Source organism: Mustelus asterias, chromosome 29 (genome assembly GCF_964213995.1).
Source record: "Mustelus asterias chromosome 29, sMusAst1.hap1.1, whole genome shotgun sequence".
Lineage (NCBI taxonomy): Eukaryota > Metazoa > Chordata > Chondrichthyes > Carcharhiniformes > Triakidae > Mustelus > Mustelus asterias.
In genome coordinates this window covers 4,183,408-4,205,776 of record NC_135829.1, presented here as the reverse complement: position 1 = coordinate 4,205,776, position 22,369 = coordinate 4,183,408, and the positions used below count along the sequence as shown (strand labels likewise).

At 44.1% G+C, this 22,369-nt stretch overlaps 1 protein-coding gene across 4 annotated transcripts; it reads right to left on the bottom strand.

The window, feature by feature from the left end:
* Positions 1-2,238: 2,238 nt before the first annotated feature.
* rccd1 (RCC1 domain containing 1) lies at positions 2,239-22,344 on the bottom strand. Of its 4 annotated transcripts, none has more exons than XR_013495670.1 (8): positions 22,057-22,338; positions 17,633-17,866; positions 13,710-13,863; positions 12,876-12,997; positions 11,209-11,325; positions 7,932-8,154; positions 4,694-4,723; positions 2,239-3,173 (listed from the first exon to the last, which is right to left on the bottom strand). XR_013495670.1 is itself a non-coding variant. In XM_078199983.1 (8 exons), exons 1-8 carry the CDS (start codon positions 22,289-22,291, stop codon positions 3,025-3,027), a joined length of 1,221 nt encoding a protein of 406 aa, XP_078056109.1. In that variant the 5' UTR covers positions 22,292-22,344; the 3' UTR covers positions 2,239-3,024. The 4 variants fall into 4 exon arrangements, 3 of the variants coding, with proteins under 3 accessions (XP_078056109.1, XP_078056110.1, XP_078056111.1); XM_078199983.1 differs by having other exon boundaries at positions 7,975-8,154; positions 22,057-22,344; XM_078199984.1 differs by having other exon boundaries at positions 8,012-8,154.
* Positions 22,345-22,369: the final 25 nt, after the last annotated feature.

Here is a 22,369-nt window from a genome sequence, read left to right as displayed (position 1 = left end):
GTCATCACATTCTGTCTCAATAATAACTCCAGAACACTGGTATTCCACTCCAGTCTGTCGGGCCGGGATCAAAGAGAGGAAGCACCACCAGTAACACCAGAGAGTATCCTTAAAGGGCACAGTTGCCTATTGGATTTTAAATTTCCTGGCAGAGGGTGTGAAAAGGAACACTTTCCACCAGGATGCTCCTGAATGTTGAGAATTCCACTGATCATCTGATTCCTGATTTTTTTTCCCCTGTTATTCTTTCATGTCACTGGCAAGGCCGGCATGTGTTGCTCAGCCTTAATAGCCCACGAATTGAGCGATCTGTCAGCCACTGACACAGTTCAGAGTCAGGTTTCCTTCCCTAAAGGACATTAGTGAGCCACATAGGATGATAACAAGACTAGCTTTTCAATTCCAGATTTTATTAATTGAGTTTAAGTTCCACCAGCTGCCACGGTGGTTTGAACCCTTGTTCCCAAACCATTAGCCTGGGTCTCTGGATTACTACACACAAAGACAAAAATGCCGGAAAATCTCAGCAGGCCTGGCAGCATCTGTGCAGAGAGAATAGAGCCAACGTTTCGAATCTAGATGACCCTTCGTCAGAGCTGTTCTTCGTCAGCCTGTGCACACAGCATCTGTAGAGTTGTTTTGACGAAGGGTCATCTAGACTCGAAACTTTGGCTCTATTCTCTCTCCACAGATGCTGTCAGACCTGTTGAGATTTTCCAGCATTTTTCTGTTTATGTTTCGGATTCCAGCATCCGCAGTATTTTGCATTTATCTCTGGATTACTAGTTTGGTGACGTTACCACTCCACCACTGTCTCCCCCAATCTAGTTGTCAATAACATTCAATAATAAGGATTGTTGAGTTCTTGCTGATGACTGGGGGCTGTCCATAAACTCTGATTCCTAATCATTTTGCCACCAATGCCTGTGTCATCTCGTTAAAAGGGCAACTTAATCCCGTTCATTTCCCCAAAGTTTTTCTTTCAGGCATTATCCAATTTCCTTTTGAAAGTTACTACCGAATCTGTTTCCACCTACCTTGATTCAGAAAAGCATCAGGGATACTTGCAAGATCTGGGGGCACAAGCATGATAATGACGAATTTCTGAACTCCAGAAAATCAGTTCATCCCAACTGCAAAAGGGAATAATGTAAGAAGCAAATCTGAGGATAACTTTTGGCAGCAAGGGTCAAGATCCAAAAAGGGATAAATTCATGGGATTAACATTGAAGATAAACATGGTTTGTACAACGCACATCAATGACATCACCTGCCAGTCAGAATGGAACAAAGCAGAATCCTCTGGGGAATGAGGCGAGAGGCAGCCGGAGAATATTCCTCATTGTACAAAGTCAACTCTGGTCCAGTCCCTGATTAGCCACAGACTAAAAGACAACTTAGGATCAAGAATTGAGTGCAGCATCTCAGTTCTCGGGTTTTATCTATCCAGCCTGTGTACACAGCATCTGGAGACCTCAAACAATGGGGAAAAAGCTTCAGAGACGCAAAAGCATACACAAAACAAGGACTAGTCCAGAAAACATACACAAAGCAAGGACTCAATTAGCCTCAATGCTAATGAGGAAGAAAGCAAAATTATATATTTGCAGTAGTTGCAGAATCTGACAAAATCTAATCTTTGGGGGATTCTTTAGCAGGAGCTACCTGAGCCAATCATAGAATCCTACAGTGCAGAAAGAGGCCATTTGGCCTATCGAGTCTGCACCAACAACAATCCCACCCAAGTCCTATCCCCATAACTCCATATATTCACCCTGGCTAGTCCCCCTGGCACTAAGAGGCAATCCACCTAACCTGCGCATCTTTGGACTGTGGGTGGAAACCGGAGCACCCGGAGGAAACCCACGCAGACACAGGGAGAATGTGCAAACTCCACACAATGTCAATTAAATCTACACTCTAGTCAGAATACCTGTTGCAAGTCCCAATAACCAACATAAAATGGAGGTGAAAATGCCAACAACCTTTAGGCTGTTCACAAAGTCAGCGTTATGCACAAATATAGAAGGAAGGAGTGAGTCACAGGCTGGGTAAAAAAAGCTCATTGGATTCAGTCCACAAGGCAACAAATTTCGGTACAGAATTGATCAGTGAGTGATTCATAAATATTGCTTGCAAACTAATTCACAGAAAAGTTAAATGTCTCAATTAAGTCGACTGAAAATGAAATGTTGGTTTAGTTTGAATGTTAGGTGTTGATAAAAATACATTTCCATTGATATGAAATATTTCACTTTAATATTTAGGTACACAGTAGGGTTCAGGCATTGTCTATGAGTTGAGAAAGAGTGACAGGAAGCAGCTTAAGGCAAGGTAATCAAACAGGTTTTTTGAAGGTGGGAGATGAGGCAAAATGGAGGGGGAGATAGTGAGGGAAATCAAAGTAGACCAGAGTTGAAACATTACAACAATTTTCATGTAAAACTGAGCAGTACGGCAGGAAATCTGATCTGTACACAACACTTGCTGCATCAATAGCAATTAATAAGTTAACAAAGTCCCCAGCTTATTGCTGTCTTTTTATAAACATTTTCTGATCCTAATCATCGTTCCCATATCAATCATGTTCAGATGCCAAAGTTTTGCAGCACTTCTTTTTCCTGAAAGTGCTAACTCCCGCAGTGTCACAGTCCTGTGAGCATGTTAGTTTCTCCAATAATTCACCCGTGTGATCATTCTTCTCAAAAGTCAAGATAAATATTGTCAGCAGGCCAATTTAATTACAGAAATATCCACAATTCTGCCCTCAGCAGGTGTCTGCACGTGTACAGCTTCAAGTACAGGTCAAATCAGCAGCAGGAAACACAGCTCATTTCTCTCCTTCCTATCCCATGAGTAAGCTAACTAATGCCCCAGGACAGGTAATAACAGCATCGATTGGGAATCAAGAACCAACAATTCCGGTTGATGTGGTTCAGTACATGATTACTCACTGTGCTGATTTTCCACACAATCTTAAACACTCCATTCCGGTGACTAACAGCACCCGCCTTCATCCAGGGTTTAAAATTCTTCCTGCCGTGCAAACACAAAAGTGTTCCAAGGTCCACAGACAACATTCAAAACGGAGAGGTGGTTTTGTACAAAGTAATTCACAAGCCGTGGAAGATCAGAGCTATCAGTCTGCCCGTGGCCAAGTTGCCCGTAGGCACCTGGGAAATAGAAACAAACATGATGTAAATTTTACTGTGAATACACTTGCGTCCATACAAGAATCTGGTGACTGGTGCAGCGACAATAATCTCTCCCTCAATATCAACAAAACAAAGGACATTGTCACTGACTTCAGGAAGTGTAGAGGAGAACATGCCCCTGTCTACATAAACAGGGATGAAGTAGAAAGAGTCGAGAGCTTCAGGTTTTTAGATGTCCAGATCACCAACAACCTGTCCTGGTCCCCCCATGCCGACACTATAGTTAGGAAAGCCCACTAACGCCTCTACTTTCTCAGAAGACTAAGGAAATTTGGCACGTCAGCTACGACTCTTACCAACTTTTACAGATGCACCATAGAAAGCATCCTTTCTGGTTGTATCACAGCTTGGTATGGCTTCTGCTCTGCCCAAGACCGCAAGAAACTAGAAAAGTGAATGTAGCCTAATCTATCACACAAACCAGCCTCCCATCCATTGACTCTGTCTACACGTCCCACTGCCTTGGAAAAGTAGCCAGCATAATTAAGGACCCCAGACATTCTCTCTTCCATCTTCTTCCATTGGGAAAAGATACAAAAGTCTGAGGTCACGTACCAACCGACTCAAGAACAGCTTCTTCCCTGCTGCCATCAGATTTTTGAATGGACTTACCTCGCATTAAGTTAATCTTTCTCTACACCCTAGCTATGACTGTAACACTACAATCTGTACTCTCTCCTTTCCTTCTCTATGAACAGTATGCTTTGTATAGCACGCAAGAAACAATACTTTTCACTGTATGTTAATACATGTGACAATAATAAATCAAATCAAATCAAAGAAAGTCACAAGGCACTTCGCACATGAATTGTTTGTGAAGCAGTGACTGTTATACAAGAAATGCAGTCCCCACTTTACACCAGCATCACCTCATAACTAATACCTGAGATGATTTGCTTAATTAATCTGTTTGATTTGGTGATGATTGGGCTAAAGGACACTAGGAGAACTGCCCGCTTATATAGAATTATAGAATCCCTACAGTACAGAAGGCTGTTCGGTCCATCAAGTCTGTACTGTCCACAATCCCACCCAGGCCCTACTCCCGTAACCCCACACATTTACCCTGCTAATCCCCCTGACACTAGAGTCAATTTAGCACGGCCAATCAACCTAACCCACACATCTTTGGAGTGTGGGAGGAAACCGGAGCACCCGGAGGAAACCCACGCAGACACAGGGAGAACGTGCAGACTCCGCGCAGACAGTGACCCAAGCCGGGAATCGGACCTGGGTCCCTGGCGCTGTGATGCAGCAGTGCTAATCACTGTGGCACCCTCTTTAAATAGTCATGACATCTTCAACATCTGTCAGAACAGAACAGAAACAGATTGGAAAGATGATGTCTCTCACAAAGCTGAATACTACATGACTGGCAGGCTAGGTTAAGAACTCAAACTCATAACCTTCTCGTCCAGAGAAGGCCAGCAAAATCAACACTAAAGCTCATTTCAATCACAAATTTGATTAATACTTACCCCAGCCCCAGGTGAAGAGTTTACCTCCCCCTAGAAAAGAGCGCAAAATGACAGGGTTATGCTGAATCCATTTTTAAGGAGGTTATAGCAGGATACTTATTCAATCATAATGGGATACAGTAAAGTCAACAATCTTTTGAAAGGAAAATCATTTGTTAGAGTTATTTGAGAAAGGTAGCAAGCAAGGTGGATAGGGGCAACCTGTAGAAATCATAGAATCCCTACAGTGCAGGAGGCCATTCGGCCCATCGAGTCTGCACCATCAACAATCCCACCTAGGCCCTATCCCCGTAACCCCATGCATTTACCCCGCTAATCCCTCTCATCTACGCATCCTGGAACACCAAGGGCCAATTTAGCATGGCCAATGGTCCTAACCCGCACACCTTTGGACAATGGGAAGAAACTGGAGGAAACCCATGCAGACACGGGGAGAACATGCAAACTCCACACAGAAAGTGACCCAAGCTGGGAATCGAACCGGGTCCCTGGAGCTACGAGTGCTAACCACTGTGCCACCGTGCCGCTCCATGGATGTGATGTACTTGGATTTCCAAAAGACATTAGGCCACAGGGAATAAGTTGCCACATCAAAGGTTACTGTGCAAAATAAGAGCTCCTGGTGTAGGGAGTAGCATTGATAAAATATTGGTTAGCTAACAGGAAGCAGAGGTTAGGGATAAATGGGTCTTTTCCAGATTAGCAAGCTAATAATTAGTGAAATGCCACTGGGATCAGCACGAGAACCTCAACTATTTACAATCAACATCAATGGCTTGGATCAAGGCACTCAATGCAGCTAAATTTGCTAATAACACCAAAACAGGAAGGAAAGTAAGTTGTAAAGAGGAGGTATAGAGTCTACAAAGGGATATCGATAGTTATGTGAGTGGACAAAATTGTAGTAGTTTCGATATAATGTGGGAAAATGTGAACTCGTCGACTTTGGCAGAAAAAATTGGAAAGCAGTCTACTAGTTAAATGGTGAGAGATTGCAAAACTCGGTGGTGCAGATAGGTCTGTGTATCCTGATACGGTACGTGAATCACAAGTTATTACTATGCAGGTACAGTGAGTGATTAAGAAGGCAAATGGAATGTTGTTGTTTATTGCAAGGGGAATGGAATATAACAATAGGAAAGTTTAACTGCAGCTGTTCAGGGCCTTGGTGAGACCACATCTGGAGTACTGTGTACTTTTGGGCTCCCTAATTGATAAAGGATAGAAATGTATTAGCAGTTCAGTGAAGGTTCACTCCACTTATTTCTGGGGTGAGTGGGTTTATCTTATGATGAAAGGTTGAACAGGTTGGGCCTATCTCATTGGAGAGGTGATCTTATTGAAACATTAAAGGTCCTGAGGAGACTTGATAGGGTGGATAGTGTCTCTCAGAGGGTTCCTAGTCTATGTACCTTTCCCAGAAAACAGTGCAAGCTGGGTCATTGAATTTATTCAAGACAGAGTTAGATACATTTTCGCTAGACAAGGGAGTCGAGGATTATGGGGGGGGAAGACATGAAGATGTAGTTGAAACCACAATCAGATCAACCATGATTTTAATGAATGGCAGAGCAGACTCAAAGGGCCAAATGGCCCGCACTTGCTCCTAAGTCTATGTTCCTACGGTTTCATTGTCAAAAATGAAGTATGTCAAAACTACTTAAGAGTTTTCTCTGAGAAGTTCTAATGTTAAAATCTATTATATAGAGATATGTATAAAATATGAAGATTAGGTCACATTTTTCCAAGTCTATAAATTGAATTTCAAATGCAAATTCAAGTTCTAAGGCTTGTTAGCAATTAAATCAATGATCACAATATCTCAGTAACTCATGCCTCCACATCATGAAAGAAATGAAAATAAATTCAATTATTTTAAGAATAAACTAATATTCACTAATTTATCCCAAAGAAATTTTCAAACAATGTATTCAAATAGCAACACCCTGGCTGAAATTGCTTCCACAGTTCACAAACGACACAACAGTGTCATTAATAGAAACCACATCAACATCTTAAGACAGGTTTTCAGGGAGACGGGGGCATAGTGATATTGTCACTGGACTAGCAATCCAGAGACCAACGTAATGTTCTGAGGACCCAGGTTCGAATCCCACCACAGCAGATGGTGAAATTTGAATTTAATAAGAATCTGGAATTAAAAGTCCATGACCATGAAACCATTGTCAGAAAAACCCATCTGGTTCACAATGTCCTTTAGGGAAGGAAATCTGCCATCCTTACCCGGTCTGGCCTACATATGACTCCAGACCCAAAGCAACATAGTTGACTCCTAAATGCCCTCTGAAATGGCCTAGCAATTCACTCAGGACAGTCAACGATGGGCAATAAATGCTGGCCCAGCCAGCGACGCACACATCATATGAACAAAAAAGAAATAGCGACTCAGTTTTCTTGCCCCTGTCCTGTTGTATATTTCCAGGTAATTTTTTTTCATTCCTGAATTTCTGTTTTCTCATTTTGGGATATTTTATAATCACTATAAATGGTGTGTGAAACTAAAATGAGCTTGAGATCTGTCCTTTCAGGTGAACAGAAAAGATCCACAGGACTAGCTTGAAGGAAAGCGTGACAGCTGGTGTCCTGAACGTTTTATTCCCTCAAACAGATTATCTGGTAATTATCACATCTTGCATTCTTACTAGGAAACCCAAATCCCAGTCAGGAATGACATAATACACCCACTAGAGTTTTCAATCACATTTTTTTAAATTCATTGGCAGGATGTGGGCGTCAATGGCTGGCCAGCATTTATTGCCCATCCCTAGTTGCCCTTGTTCAGATGTCAACCACATTGCTGTGGATCTGGAGTCACATGTAGGCCAGACCGAGTAAGGACGGCAGATTTCCTTCCCTAAAGGACATTAGTGAACCAGTTGGGTTTTTCTGACAATCGACAATGGTTTCATGGTCATCAGTAGATTCTTAATTCCAGATATTTTTTATTCAATTCAAATTCTACCATCTGCCGTGGCGGGATTCGAACCCGGGTCCCCAGAACATTAGCTGAGTTTCTGGATTAATAGTCTAGTGATAATACCACTAGGCCATCGCCTCCCTCTCCACCTGGACAGTGTGGAAGGAAACAGCAAGACCTTTTACTTCTGTTAAAATTCCACATTAGTACAGCATTGAAGTGACTAGTTTTACGATGGGGCTTAGTGATTACACACTGAGAAATATCAAAACAAAACCAGTTCTGTTCAGACCAGTTTACCTAAGAGAAATGTAACCGGTACGCAGGAGCCACTGTTACATACTGGTGATGGCCGCAGTGTGCCGTGACCCACAGCTGACCTTGCTGACTTCGGACTCTTCCGGCAAATCCAGCAGTGCAGGAAACGCCTGGATTGAGATGAACACATTCGAATCTCCCATGGTTTCTCTTTTGTTTGTGGATTTTATAACCGTGTAATGTCCATCACTCGGGGACGATGTGGCTGTGTGTAAAATTGAGGTTAGAGGTTCAGTTTAACATTAATATATAAACACCAGCTAATCCTTACAAAACTGCATTTTTATTATAAAATAAATACTCTCATTAAATGTGATGGCCATTTAATGAATCACATGTAATGAGAACAAGTAATAGAGTAATTTGCCAGTTCCCCATTGATAAGAACATAAGAACTAGGAGCAGGAGTCTGGCCCCTCGAGCCTGCTCCGCCATTCAATAAGATCATGGCTGATCTTTTTGTGGACTCAGCTCCACTTACCCGCCCGCTCACCATAACCCTTAATTTTTTTATTGTTCAAAAATGCATCTATCCTTGTCTTAAAAACATTGAGGTAGCCTCAACTGCTTCACTGGGCAGGGAATTCCACAGATTCACAACCCTTTGTGTGAAGAAGTTCCTCCTCAACTCAGTCCTAAATCTGCTTCCCCCTTATTTTGAGGCCATGCCCCTTAGTTCTAGTTTCACCTGCCAGTGGAAACAGCTTCCCTGCTTCTATCCCCTTCATAATATTATATGTTTCTATAAGATCTCCCCTCATTCTTCTGAATTCCAATGAGTATAGCCCCAGTCTACTGTCTCTCCTCATAAGCCAACCCTCTCAACTCCAGAACCAACCTACTGAATCTCCTCTGCACCCCCTCCAGTGCCAGTATATCTTTTCTCAAGTAAGGAGACAAAAACTGTACACAGTACTCCAGGTGTGGCCTCACCAGCACCTTATACAGCTGCAACATAACCTCACTGTTTTTGAACTCCATCCCTCTAGCAATGAGGGACAAAATTCCATCTGCCTTCTGAATTACCTGCTGCACCTGCAAACCAACCTTTTGTGATTTTTTGATACTCAATCTGTCTCCTTTCTATGTTGGGGCAGACTCTGCAACAACTATTCGAGTGTAAGGATCACAGATATCTAGCTGCTCTGAATAACTCATAACACTATTCCACATGCGCTAATCTCTCAAATGCAGTTAGTGCAAAACCAATTTTGCTACTTTGCAGTATCTGCAGGGAAACCACATTGCCGTCCTGTGGCGACATGCTGGGAACGCCAAAAAGGCTGGCACAATTTTAAAAATTGCTATTGAGAGCTTTTGGTTCAAGGCAGAGAGAGAAGTCACCATTCTGGCCCAGATTTGCTACTTCCAATGGCATCAGTGCCTTGTCTGCCTCTGATGCTGGACTTGCTCTGAGAGACAATACTGTAACACAAAGGGGCATGACAGAATCTGAGTCAGCACATACTTAAAACACTTGGACATTTGGAAAGTGCAGGCAGATAATACAGTGAGTAGCTGAGTCATACTGACCAGGATGGTTTCAGATTTGACGGTCAGTCAATGGAGTTAGTTAATGGAACTGTAGTAAGGAATGCAAGGAATAGAGGGATATGCACCAAGAGCAGAAGGGATTTGGTGTCATGTTCAGCACAGCATCGTGGGCAGAAAGGCCTGTTCCTGTGCTGCACTGTTCTATGTTCTAACGACTTTTAAGGGACGTCTGGACAAATAGGATGGGAATAAATGGATACGGTGCCTGGAAGAGTAGGGGGTTTTAGTTCAGACGGGCAGCATGGTCGGTGCAGGCTTGGAGGGCCGAAGGGCCTGTTCCTGTGCTGTAATTTTCTTTGTTCTTCTTTGACTCAGCAATAGCGTTCAACCGTCCTACATTTCGGAAGAGAAAAATTCCTGAATTTTATCAAGCAATCCCTGCTTGAAAATGCAAATGTACACCAGATCAGGGTCCGCTCCGAAGTGTTTCACAGCAAAAACTGCTGAAATATACTGTGTAAACTCAGAATAATCACACAGGTGAGGTTCTGGAGGGCAAGCTGAACATGTGGAATCGTATTCTTACAAATGCCTTTAGGTGAGGAGTGGTGAAAAAGACAATACCGTGAATTGGCGAAATTACAATGCAGTTTGCTAGTAAAGACTATTTATTCAGCTATGTTCCTTATTCTGATTACAAAGTAACACAGTGGCATTTAGTATTCCGTAATAGTGTAAATACCTTCTGCAACAAAATTAGAAAGAATATTTCCAACAAAAAGTACAAACGACAACAAAGTATTTCTTATATAATCAAAGGCTACACAAGACTTAACGAATATACACCATATTTTATGCAAAAGGGGCAACCCATGTTCACCATATTTTCACAGTGTAACAAGAGGAGACCATTACACACACTGTTTCAAAGAGGGAAAGGGGAATATGAAACACAGTTAAAGAGGTAGTATTTTCCTCTGCCTATTGTTAGTGAAGAACTCACGCAGATTTTATCACTAACAGTCCAAAGATGTGCGGATTAGGTGGATTGGCCGTACTAAATTGTCCCTTTGTTCATGGGGGACTAGCTAGGGTAAATGCATGGGGTTACGGGCATAGGGCCTGAGTGGGATTGTGGTCAATGCAGACTCGATGGGCCAAATGGCCTCCTTCTGCACTGCAGGGATTCTATGGATTAGCAAGGTGGCAAAATGTACACTTTAAGTTTAAACGTTTTAAGTTATTTATTGGTGTCACAAGTAGGCTTACATCAACAGTGCAATGAAGTTACTGTGAAAATCCCCTAGTCACCACACTCCGGTGCCTGTTCAGGTATAGTGAGGGAGAATTTAGCACGGACAATGCACCCTAACCAGTACATCTTTCGGACTGTGGGAGGAAGCTGGAGCACCCGGAGGAAACCCACATAGACACAGGGAGAACATGCAGACTCCGCATGGACAGTGACCCAAGCTGGGAATTGAACCCGGGTCCCTGGTGCTGTGAGGCAGTAGTGCCAACCACTGTGCCACCCACTTTTGCTTGTGAGGGATAACAGACTCTTCAAAACTAATAAAGTGACTGAGTCAGTCTCCGCACTACACACATAACAAACATTTTCCTAAGTCACACCATACACTAGTGCCTATCGAGGGTGCAGTGCGTCAATGTAACCAGGGAATGTGTAGCTCTTTAAGGACAAATCCTGCAACTTATTGTTGTTGCAAATATTCTTACTTCTCAAAGGAACACAACATCGCCTTACCCTCTCCCTCGAGCCCCTTCTGCTGAGAAGGTTTCTGATGTTCCTCTGAACATGACTTTGTTGGCAGTCCCAACTGTCCTGACTCATTCCATCCCCACACGTACAGGTCTCCTGATGCTAAGGATTTTGAAAAAAGAAAATAATAAGCTCTAATAATGACACATTATAATGAAATACATTGCTAAACCAGATTTTTATATTTAACTCATGGCAGAAATTGATTTAGCTTTTATCAAAGTTACAAAGGGCGGCACGGTAGCACAGTGGTTAGCACTGCTGCTTCACAGCTCCAGGGGCCTGGGTTCGATTCCCGGCTTGGGTCACTGTCTGTGTGGAGTTTGCACATTCTCCTCGTGTCTGCGTGGGTTTCCTCCGGGTGCTCCGGTTTCCTCCCACAGTCCAAAGATGTGCGGGTTAGGTTGATTGGCCATGCTAAAATTGCCCCTTAGTGTCCTGGGATGCGTAGATTAGAGGGATTAGTGGGTAAAATATGTAGGGATATGGGGGTAGGGCCTGGGTGGGATTGTGGTCTGTGCAGACTCGATGGGCTGAATGGCCTCTTTCTGTACTGTAGGGTTTCTCTGATTTTCTCTGATGTTTTAGATTCCGATGGTTTCTCAGTTATTGAGAATTCTAAACAACCACAGTATGTCACTCAGCAGACTATTAATGGGTCCTCAACAAAAACACTATTAGAAACGACTAAAATTGGGTAAATGCATAGTGTTGTACGACAGTACACAGAGTAAGTAGTCTCACAACACCGGGTTAAAGTCCAACAGGTTTACCTGGTATCATGAGCTTTCGGAGCGCTGCTCCTTCATCAGATGAGTCGCCTGATGAAGGGGCAGCGCTCTGAAAGCTCATGCTACCAAATAAACCTGTTGGACTTTAACCTGATGTTGCGAGACTTCTTACTGTCCCCACCCCAGTCCAACGCCGGCAACTCCACATCATAGAGTACACAGAGCAGGGAGTCCCATAGTTGATCCTTGCTCTGTCCCAAGTTAGCTGATCTTAGTAAAGTCATCAGATGGATCTCGAGGACACAGAAGCCAGTGTTTCTACTCATGATCACTATCCTAAAACTACTGCTAGAGAATGCCCACCCCTGGATTTAGACAAGGATAAGATCAGGTTCAGGTGGGATGGCCTTCCTAGTTGAATAACCTGCTGTCATTCAATGTTTAGGCTCACAAGAAAGTGGCCACTTGGACAAGATATTGGGCAGCAGGCGACGCCCCAGTTTGAGGCAAAGAGGAGAAGCTGGAGGAGAGGTTGCTTTGGCACAGACTAGCAGATGCGACAGTGACTCAAACTCAGACAGCCATGAGGTAAAGGATGGAAAACTGATGCCAAATGCCACAGTTTTGGTCTGCTCCTATACATAGGAGAACAAATGAATGCCCAGTTAAAGGCCACAATCTGAACAGACGTAAGTATTCAATAAACAATTAACAGCAGGGCCTGCCTTCAGAGCATAGAGATAAGTGCACCTTATCAGCAGGCAGCAGTGAGGATATTGATGCAGTTTTCCAATGAAGTAGATAAACTCCACATATTATTTGTCTCCAGTACAGCAGGAGACCCAGTGTTGGAGAACTGTGTATGAGAGGAGTGTCAGTAAAAAAGCACAAATACGATGTGGTTGCAGTGATGAATCTTACCACTTGCACTCACAGAATGCCAGTTCCCAGCTGCTACTTCAGCCATTGCTAGCCCGTGTAACGCCTCCACGATACGCGGTTCCACTTCATCCTCAACAGTACCATGTCCCAACTGACCATGCCTGTAAAAATATCACATTGCTGAAAAACAAGCACTGTTTGGATATTTACCACCTCAAGTTCTTTACCAAAGTAAACGTCCCAAGAGGGTTTACAGAGAAGAAACAGAAAACAATAATGGGAGTGGCAGCATAGGAGAAAAGCTTGACACAGGATGCTCTGAAAGGTGAGAGAAGTGGGAATGGTGGAGATATTTACAGAATAGGGTTAAAACAGCTTTGGCCATGCTGAATTGCCCCTTAGCGTTAGGGGATTAGCAGGGTAAATATGTGAGGTTATGGGGATAGGGCCTGGGTGGGATTGTGGTCGGTGCAGACTCGATGGGCTGAATGGCCTCCTTCTGCACTGTAAGGAATCTATGATTCTATGGATTCTAAAATAACAACATGCATATATATAGCACATTTAATGTAGTTAAAAGGCAGAGACAAAAGCTGCCTTAGAAGGAAATTATTTTCTTATTTTTGCATCAGTTTGTTGTGAGATATGAGAATTTAATCATCTGTTCCAACTGAGGTGAAAAACAATGTTTTAACCCACATGGGTGCCACTCCGATCCCTCAAGATCAGATGCAAAAACACATTTCAGTGACTAGATTCAAACCTCAAACTTGACTGCTATGAATCCTTTAACAAGTGTATAGACTGAGTCTACAATCCAGAACGTGGGTCATTAATGTGCCGGCATACTCACAGCTACTGAATAAACCTTACCGTCCAGAGCCCCAGGAATGCACTGTCCAATCAAAACTCAGTAAGACAGCATGCTCACTGCCCAGTGCCAGCTTTCTTGCACGAAGCTGGAGTGGCAACGGTTTGTAAAATGGAGGAGATGTTGTAACATAGCCATCAGCGATCAACGGAAGTGCTGAGAGGGAGAAAATAGAGGGAGAAAGTAAATGTTTTACTTCCGCTATTCGCTGGTAATTAAAGGAAAGCAGCGTTGAGTCATAAGAACATAAGAACAAAGGGTAGGAGTAGGCCATCTGGCCCCTCGAGCCTGCTCCGCCATTCAATGAGATCATGGCTGATCTTTTCGTGGACTCAAATCCACTTACCCGCCTGCTCACCGTAACCCTTATTCCTTTACTGTTCTAAATATTTATCCATCCTTGCCTTAAAAACATTCAGCGAGGTAGCCTCAACTGCTTCAGGGAATTCCACAGATTCACAACCCTTTGTGTGAAGAAGTTCCTCTTCAATTCAGTCCTAAATCTGCTCCCCCTTATTTTGAGGCTATGCCCCCTAGTTCTAGTTTCACCCGCCAGTGGAAACAACCTCCCTGCTTCTATCTTATCTATTCCCTTCACAATCTTATATGTTTCTATCAGATTCCCCCCTCATTCTTATAAATTCCAATAAGTATAGCCCCGGTCTACTCAGTCTCTTTAGAGTCAATTAGAAAAGATCCAAAGTTTGATTCAGGGTCTGTGCCGAGTTAACACATTCATCCGCATTTACAACAAGATATTTCTGATGACCTCTGTGACCTTACGGAGCAGTAACTGAGCCCAATCTCCTTCCTCCTCATCACTATCCAGTGATCCCATTCTCAACACATCATAAAGCTGTAAACGCATAGATCTTTCAGCAACAGTAAGACAAATTTAAGATACTGTATTGGGTGTTTCCTTCAGAAATACTGGGAGACCTGCTACATTTTCCCAGCATGTTCCGGTTTTATTCTTGCTTCCTAAATTAGGGAGAGTGAGGCTAAGTTTAGAACCCCTACCATCTTTGGCATTGCATCAGAGACTGTCAGGGGCTATATGTCCTGTCGTTAATCTCAGCCATATCTTTTGAGCTGCAAGCCCCAGTCAGGTTCAATTCTTCTTTTGATGAGCAAATTAATGTCGATGCATAAATCAGTCATTTACCTTGGGCACCAAGAGGGGAGCGCTAACTCATTGACTACTGATTTACATTGGGATACAAACCACTCAGTGCTCCCTTGACTAAAAAACTCCCATTCAATTTCCTGGTTGACTCACAATAGAAAACGTGAATTCTGCAGTGCGTACTGTGCAGGGTATTAGAACATTTGTACAGCAGAATCAAGTTCATTGTGGGGGATGTTAATACAGCTGCTCTACTGGGAGATTATAAGCAATTGAATAACCATTCCTCTATCACATTCCGCTATCTATATAGATTAAATATTGCTCACAGCAGTAGGATTTTCTGCTGGCTGCTGTACCCAGCTTACATCTACAGGAGTTGACAGACTACACTGTCAGACTAAACTGTTTTTCCTTGATATGTACTATCCCAATGGATATTAATTCAGTCAGAAAGTATTCACTTATTTTTAGTTACAAGCACTCAATAAAACATTAGCTAGTTCAGTGGGGTTGTTGTAGAGCAATGCTATTGACTAACAGCACTAAGGATTACAATCTTACCAATGTCTTACTCAAGAACTGCTTCAACAAATATATTATTACAATAATGGGACATAGGTATGTCCCTGTAATTTTCTAGCTGATGTCAGTAATAACACTGGAAGCCAATCACCTTCCCTCACGGAGATAGAGAGAAAAAACAAATTTAACAGGTTACACAGTGTCACCTTAAACGGGAATGCCTCATTCACCGTACAGGCCTGGTGAGGGAACAATGTCAGATCCTAAGCTCGAGCCGCACAACAAAGTTTCAATGGTTATGAATGGAGACTAAAACACACAAGCAGCAGCAAGTTGCCCGGCAAAGCAGCCAGCATAATCAAGGACCCCACGCACCCCGGACATTCTCTCTTCCACCTTCTTCCATCGGGAAAAAGATACAAAGTCTGAGGTCACGCACCAACCGACTCAAGAACAGCTTCTTCCCTGTTGCTGTCAGACTTTTGAATGGACCTAACTTGCATTGAGTTGATCTTTCTCTACACCCTAGCTATGACTGTAACACTACATTCTGCACCCTCTCCTTTCCTTCTCTATGAACAGTATGCTTTGTCTGTATAGCGCACAAGAAACAATACCTTTCATTGTATGCTAATAAGAACATAAGAAATAGGAACAGGGGTAGGCCATCTAGCCCCTCAAGCCTGCTCCGCCATTCAATAAGATCATGGCTGATCTGATAAAAAAATGTGTGACAATAATAAATCAAATCAAAAAAGTCTTCTGACAGCCATACTGCAATCACCAAGGTCAAAGCTTTAGCAGATGATTATTACTTCAATGAAATAAACTAGGAGGTTGTGTAAATGTGAACCACCACTATCCAATTCCAATAGCCACCATCCCGCCACACTGTGTATAACTCTCACTGTAAGAAACTATTTGGAAACCCGCAATGCTTAAGGAAACACTAGGTAAAAGGCAATGAGCTCTGACTGCAAGACTATTAGCTCGGTTACAGTATCTAGTAGCTAAGCTACACACACTCAAAAGCTCAACCATATCTCTGCTGACTGAGTTGGTCTCATTTGACAGGGGTTGTGACAACTGACTTAAACCAAACTGCCTGTAAAAGGAGAGAAAAAAATAGGCATGTTTTGAAAAAAAGGGTCAGGGTACCAGGTCCAAACCCAGTAACTGTATCTAGATGGGTACAAGTAGATGCGGGCAATGCGCACCTCCAAATAACACTGTGCCACATGGGCTTAGTGAAGAAGAAGTGATACCTGTGCAAACACACACAGCAAGGGAACATAGCCCAGAAAGGCAGAAAATCATAGAAGAATCAGAATCCCTACAGTGCAAAAGCAGACCATTCGGCCCATTGGATCTGCACCTCTCTGGTAGAGCATCTTACCCAGATCCTATCTCCGTAACCCCATGTATTTACCCCGCTAATCCCCTTAAACGTCCAAAAGCGGGCCATTTGGCCCATTGGATCTGCACCTATTCTCTCCGATGAGCATCTTACCCAGACCCCTATCTCCGTAACTCCATGTCTTTACCCCATTAATCCCGTTAACCGGCACATCTTGGGACACTAAAGGGTAATTTAGCATGGCCAATCAACCTACCCTGCACATCTTTGGGCTGTGGGAGGAAACCCATGATGTGGAGATGCCGGCGTTGGACTGGGGTAAACACAGTAAGAAGTTTAACAACACCAGGTTAAAGTCCAACAGGTTTATTTGGTAGCAAAAGCCACACAAGCTTTCGAGGCTCTGAGCCCCTTCTTCAGGTGAGTGGGAATTCTGTTCACAAACAGAACTTATAAAGACACAGACTCAATTTACATGAATAATGGTTGGAATGCGAATACTTACAACTAATCCAGTCTTTAAGAAACAAAACAATGGGAGTGGAGAGAGCATCAAGACAGGCTAAAAAGATGTGTATTGTCTCCAGACAAGACACAAGATGTGAACAGAATTCCCACTCACCTGAAGAAGGGGCTCAGAGCCTCGAAAGCTTGTGTGGCTTTTGCTACCAAATAAACCTGTTGGACTTTAACCTGATGTTGTTAAACTTCTTACGGAGGAAACCCACACAGACATGGGGAGAACGTGCAAACTTCACAGTCACCCAAAGATGGAATTGAACCCGGGTCCCTGGCACTGTGAGGCAGCAGTGCTAACCACTGTGCCACCGTGCCGCATGTGAGGTTATAAAAAGCAAAGGGGAGCTGTAGGATTAGGATCCAGTGAAGACCCGGCACTGCATTATAATTTACTATACCTGTACATGGCCTCTCTTCCTCCTTCAACTCCCTCGTCCAAGTCGCATCACCGACGGCCTCTCCGGCAGTGAGGTTTTGGATATCCCAGCCTTCCACTCTGTCCTGCCATAACATTAGCGAATATTTCTCAGAGGTCAGGATGTCTGTGCAACCTTCGCGGCTTCGATTACTCATACACACTTGATGCCAAGGGCAACCATCAACAAAACCGAATAAATAAACAGATCCATCACCTGAAACAAAGTTAATAAGATGGAACGTGTTCTACGGGGTTCAGTTTGACCTGCAAGAGTAGAATTGGCCATAAAATTACTCAGTGATATTAATCTATAAACCTGTACTTTTATCCTCTCCTGAAGGTACTGGTCCTAGCATCACTCCAATACTTTGTCCAATGGACCATATTTCATCTGAATATAAGAACTGCTCTTTCCAGCACAGATGCGATACTGCGCTACAGTTTCTATGATGCAGGAAATAGCAGAAGTACAACAAGGCAGATAAGTTGTTGGAAGGCTCAAATTGATCAATTTTGTTAGTCTAGGTGTCAAGAGATATGAAGTAAAGAACAAAGAATAGTACAGCACAGGAACAGGCCCTTCGGCCCTCCCAGCCTGCACCAATCACGATGCTGCCTAAACTAAACCCGTGTGCAGGCAGATACCAAAAACACCATCCCTGAGGGAGTATGGTAGCCCCACAGTATAGCTGGGAGGGTGTGGTCCGGGGGGTCCTCAGAATTGATTCCAGTCCCTATGAAGTCTCATGGCATCAGATCAAACACGAGCATCAAAAGCTGCTGATTAGCACCTACTACACTCACGCAGCCACAGCAATACACCCCCATGTTGCACTCCACTTGGAAGAAACACCACTTGTAGCAAGGACAAAGAACGTACTCTGATACACTTCAATATCCATCACCAAAATTGGCTCAGTAGCACCATAGCTGATCAAATCCTGAAGGACAGAACTGCCAGAGTGGGTTGTGACAGAAAACCAACACGAGTTAAGAATCCACTTGACTCACCAATCTCGCCGCCCCCAAATGTATTTGTCTACGAAACTATGAAACATAGGAGCAGAAATAGATCAATTGGCCCTTCAAGCCTGCTCCACCATTTAATAAGATCAAGGCTGATCTGCTTGCGTTGAGTTCCACATTCCCCATCTACCCCCAATAACTTTTGATTTGCTTGCCTAACAAGAATCTATCTACTCAAAAATATTCAGTGGCCCTGCTTCCACCACCTTCTGACGCGGAGAGTCCCAAAGTCGCACAACCCTCTATCATATAAGGGCGACCCCAAATTTTAAAACGGCGCCCCTTAGTTCTAGACTCACCGACAAGAGGAAAGATCCTTTCCATGTCCATAGTCTTATGATCCACGTTGTCAATACTGTTAAGGATCTTAAATACTTCAAGAAAGTCACCCCTCACTCTTCTAAACATTAATGGAAACAAGCCCAGCCTTTCCAACCTCGCCTCGTAAGATATTCCAACCGACTCAAGAACAGCTTCTTCCCTGCTGCTGTCAGACTTTTGAATGAACCTACCTCGCATTAAGTTGAACTTTCTCTATACCCTATGACTGTAACACTACATTCTGCACTCTCTCCTTTCCTTCTCTATGAACAGTATGCTTTGCCTGTGTAGCGCATAAGAAACAATACTTTTCACTATATCCCAATACACATGACAATAATAAATCAAATCAAAATGAAGCCTCCAATGCACTTACATCCTAAACAAGGAGACCAAAACGACACAGTATTTGAGATGCAGTCTCACCAATGCCCAGTATAACAGAAGCATAACATCTTTACTTTTACCTTCAATTCCTCTCATAAGCTAGCATTCTGTTTGTCTTCTTGGTTACTTGCTACACCTGTTTTTTGTGACTCATGCACAAACACCTGAATTCCTAAGCACCTGAGCACTATGCAGTCATTCTCCATTTAATTAATACTCCTTTTTTATCCTTCCTGCCAAAGTGAATAATTTCACACTTTCCCACATTCTACTCCATCTGCCGGACTTTTGCCCATTCAACCTATCCATAACCATCTGCAAACTCTGTCTGTCTTCTACGTAACGTACTTTCCGACCAAGCTTTGTTGTCCGCAAATTCAGCTGCCATGCTTTCACTCCCCTCATCTAAGTCATTGATGTCAATTGTGAGGGCTCAGCACAGAGCTAAATTGTTAAATTCAAGACAACCTGTCTGATTGTTTCTTTCATAATCACACTGTGAGGTTACTTATTGATGTGGCAAGTGTATTCTTTTCAAATAAACCTGTTACAGAGGTCCTCCTTCTGGAAGCAGGGACTGCGCCGATGCATATTCACCCCGGCAGCCAATCAGCATCACCTCTCTGCTGCCGTCGGCTAAAGACTGGCATTTGTGATGTCGGGGATCCCAAGGGGAGGCTGAGATGGATCATCCATTTGGCACTTCCGGCTGAAGATTGCCGCAAAGGTCTTTCAATCTCGGCTTTTGCCCAGATGTGATGGGCTCCCCATCATTAATAACAGGAATGTCCATGGAGCCTCCTCCTCCAGCGAGTCAATTGTCCACCACCATTCACAACTGGATGTAGCAGGATTGTAGAGATTTGATCTGATCCATTGGTTGTGGGATCACAACTCTGTCTACTACATGCTGCTTTTGCTGTTTGGCACGCAAGCCGTACAGTGTTGCAGCTTCACCAGGTTGACATCTCATTTTTGGGGTGTGCTGCTCCTGACACATCCACCTGCACTCTTCATTGAACCAGGGTTGATCCCCTGGTTAGGTGGTAATGGTAGAGTGGGGGATATGCCAGGCCATGTAGTTACAGATTGTGGAGGAGTACTATTCTGGTGCTGCTAACGGCATCTCACGCTTACCCAGTCTTGGGTTGCTACATCTATTGGAAATCTATCCCATTTAGCACTGGTGGTGCCACACAACACAATGGAGAGTATCATTAATGTGAAGAGGAGACTTTGTCTCCACAAGGACTGTTGTCACTCCGACCAAGGCTATCATTGACAGATGTGTCTGCAGCAGGCAAGTTGGAGAGAGTGAGGTCAAATATATTTTTCCCTCTTGTTGGTTCCTCAGTGAGTTTTAAAACCGGTGTTAAATGTAATTTAAACTCAACCCAGTGTGAAATAACTGCACCAATTTTCCTGGTGGCCCACAGCCCCTCACAGAAGCCTAGTTTTGAGTTACAAGATCTGTTCGAATTCTATCCCATTTAGCACTGGTGATGCCACACACAACACAATGGAGGGTTGATTGATTTATTATTATATGTATTGGTATACAGTGAAAAGTACTGCTTCTTGCGCACTATAGTTCTATGTGGAGTTTGCACATTCTCCCCATGTCTGTGCAGGTTTCCTCCAGGTGCTCCGGTTTCCTCCCACACTCCAAAGGAGCGGCATGGTGGCACAGTGGTTAGCAGCACCAGGTTCGATTCCTGGCTTGGATCACTGTCTGTGCGGAGTCTGCATGCTCTCCCCGTGTCTACGTGGGTTTCCTCCAGGTGCTCCGGTTTCCTCCCACATTCCGAAAGATGTGCTGGTTAGGTGTATTGGCCGTGCTAAATTCTCCCTCAGTGTACCCAAACAGGTGCTGGAGTGTGGCGACTAGGGGATTTTCAAGTAACTTCATTGCAGTGTTAATGCAAGACTGCCCGTGACACTAATACACATTCTGAAAGATGTGCTGGTTAGGTGCATTGACCTGAACAGGCGCCGGGCTGTGGCGACTAGGAGAATTTCACAGAAACTTAATTGCAGTGTTAATGTAAGCCTTAATTGTGAATAAATAAGCCTTGATTTTGATAAATAAACTTAAAAAAATATGTGTAGGTTAGATAGATTAACAATGGGAAATGCACGGGTTTGTGGGGGGGCAGAGCTGGGAAGATGCTCTTACGGAGAGTCTGTGGAGACCCAATGGACTGAATGGCCTCCTTTTATACTAGGGATTCTATGGTTTACAGACAAAGCATACCGTTCATAGAGTATACAGGAGCATCCTCAATCTGGAGAGGTAGCACAGTGGTTAGCACTGCTGCCTCACGGTGCCAGGGACCTGGGTTCGATTCCCACTTGGGTCACTGTCTGTGTGGAGTTTGCACATTCTCCCCGTGTCTGCGTGGGTTTCCTCCGGGTGCTCCGGTTTCCTCCCACAGTCCAAAGATGTGCAGATTAGGTGGATTGGCCATGCTAAATTGACCCTTAGTGTTAGGGGGGCTGGCTAAGGTAAATGCATGGGGTTATGGGGATAGGGCATGGGTGGGATTGGGTTGGGCGCAGACTCGATGGGCTGAATGGCCTGCTTCTGCACTGTAGGGATTCCAAGGTGCCCTGGCCTGGGGTAACCCCCTGGTCTGAGCTGCCCCCTGCCCCAGGCTGCCAGGCACTGACCTGTCAGGTAGGCGGTGTGACTCCAGGCGGGGCTGATCTGAGGGGGTCTCCCGCCGCCCAGCGCCCCCTCACTGCCCCAGGCCTGCCTCTCCGCCTCGCCTTTCCCCGGCCCCTGGTCGGGCAAAGTCACCGGGCGGGGCTCCAATACTTTCCCGTCCGCTCCGTCCTCCCTCCGGTTCACAGTCTGCCCGAACCGGTTAAACCCGAAGCCGAACCAGCGGCCGGGCCCCGCCATTCCCGAGGCCGCCAAATTCAAACCTGCGCAGACTCAGCAACCGCCTGCCCCCCAGCGACCTCACCCCCAGCAAGCACC

Bases quoted from the DNA above. Each gene is read 5' to 3' on its own strand.
- rccd1 (XM_078199983.1), bottom strand. From the start codon at position 22,291: ATGGCGGGGCCCGGCCGCTGGTTCGGCTTCGGGTTTAACCGGTTCGGG. The intron at 13,864-17,632 runs GTATAGTAAATT...TCTCCCTCTCAG, and splicing joins GGAAGAGAGGCCATGTACAG to CACTTCCGTTGATCGCTGAT. The intron at 11,326-12,875 runs GTAAGATTCATC...CAAAATCCTTAG, and splicing joins GCATTCTGTGAGTGCAAGTG to CATCAGGAGACCTGTACGTG.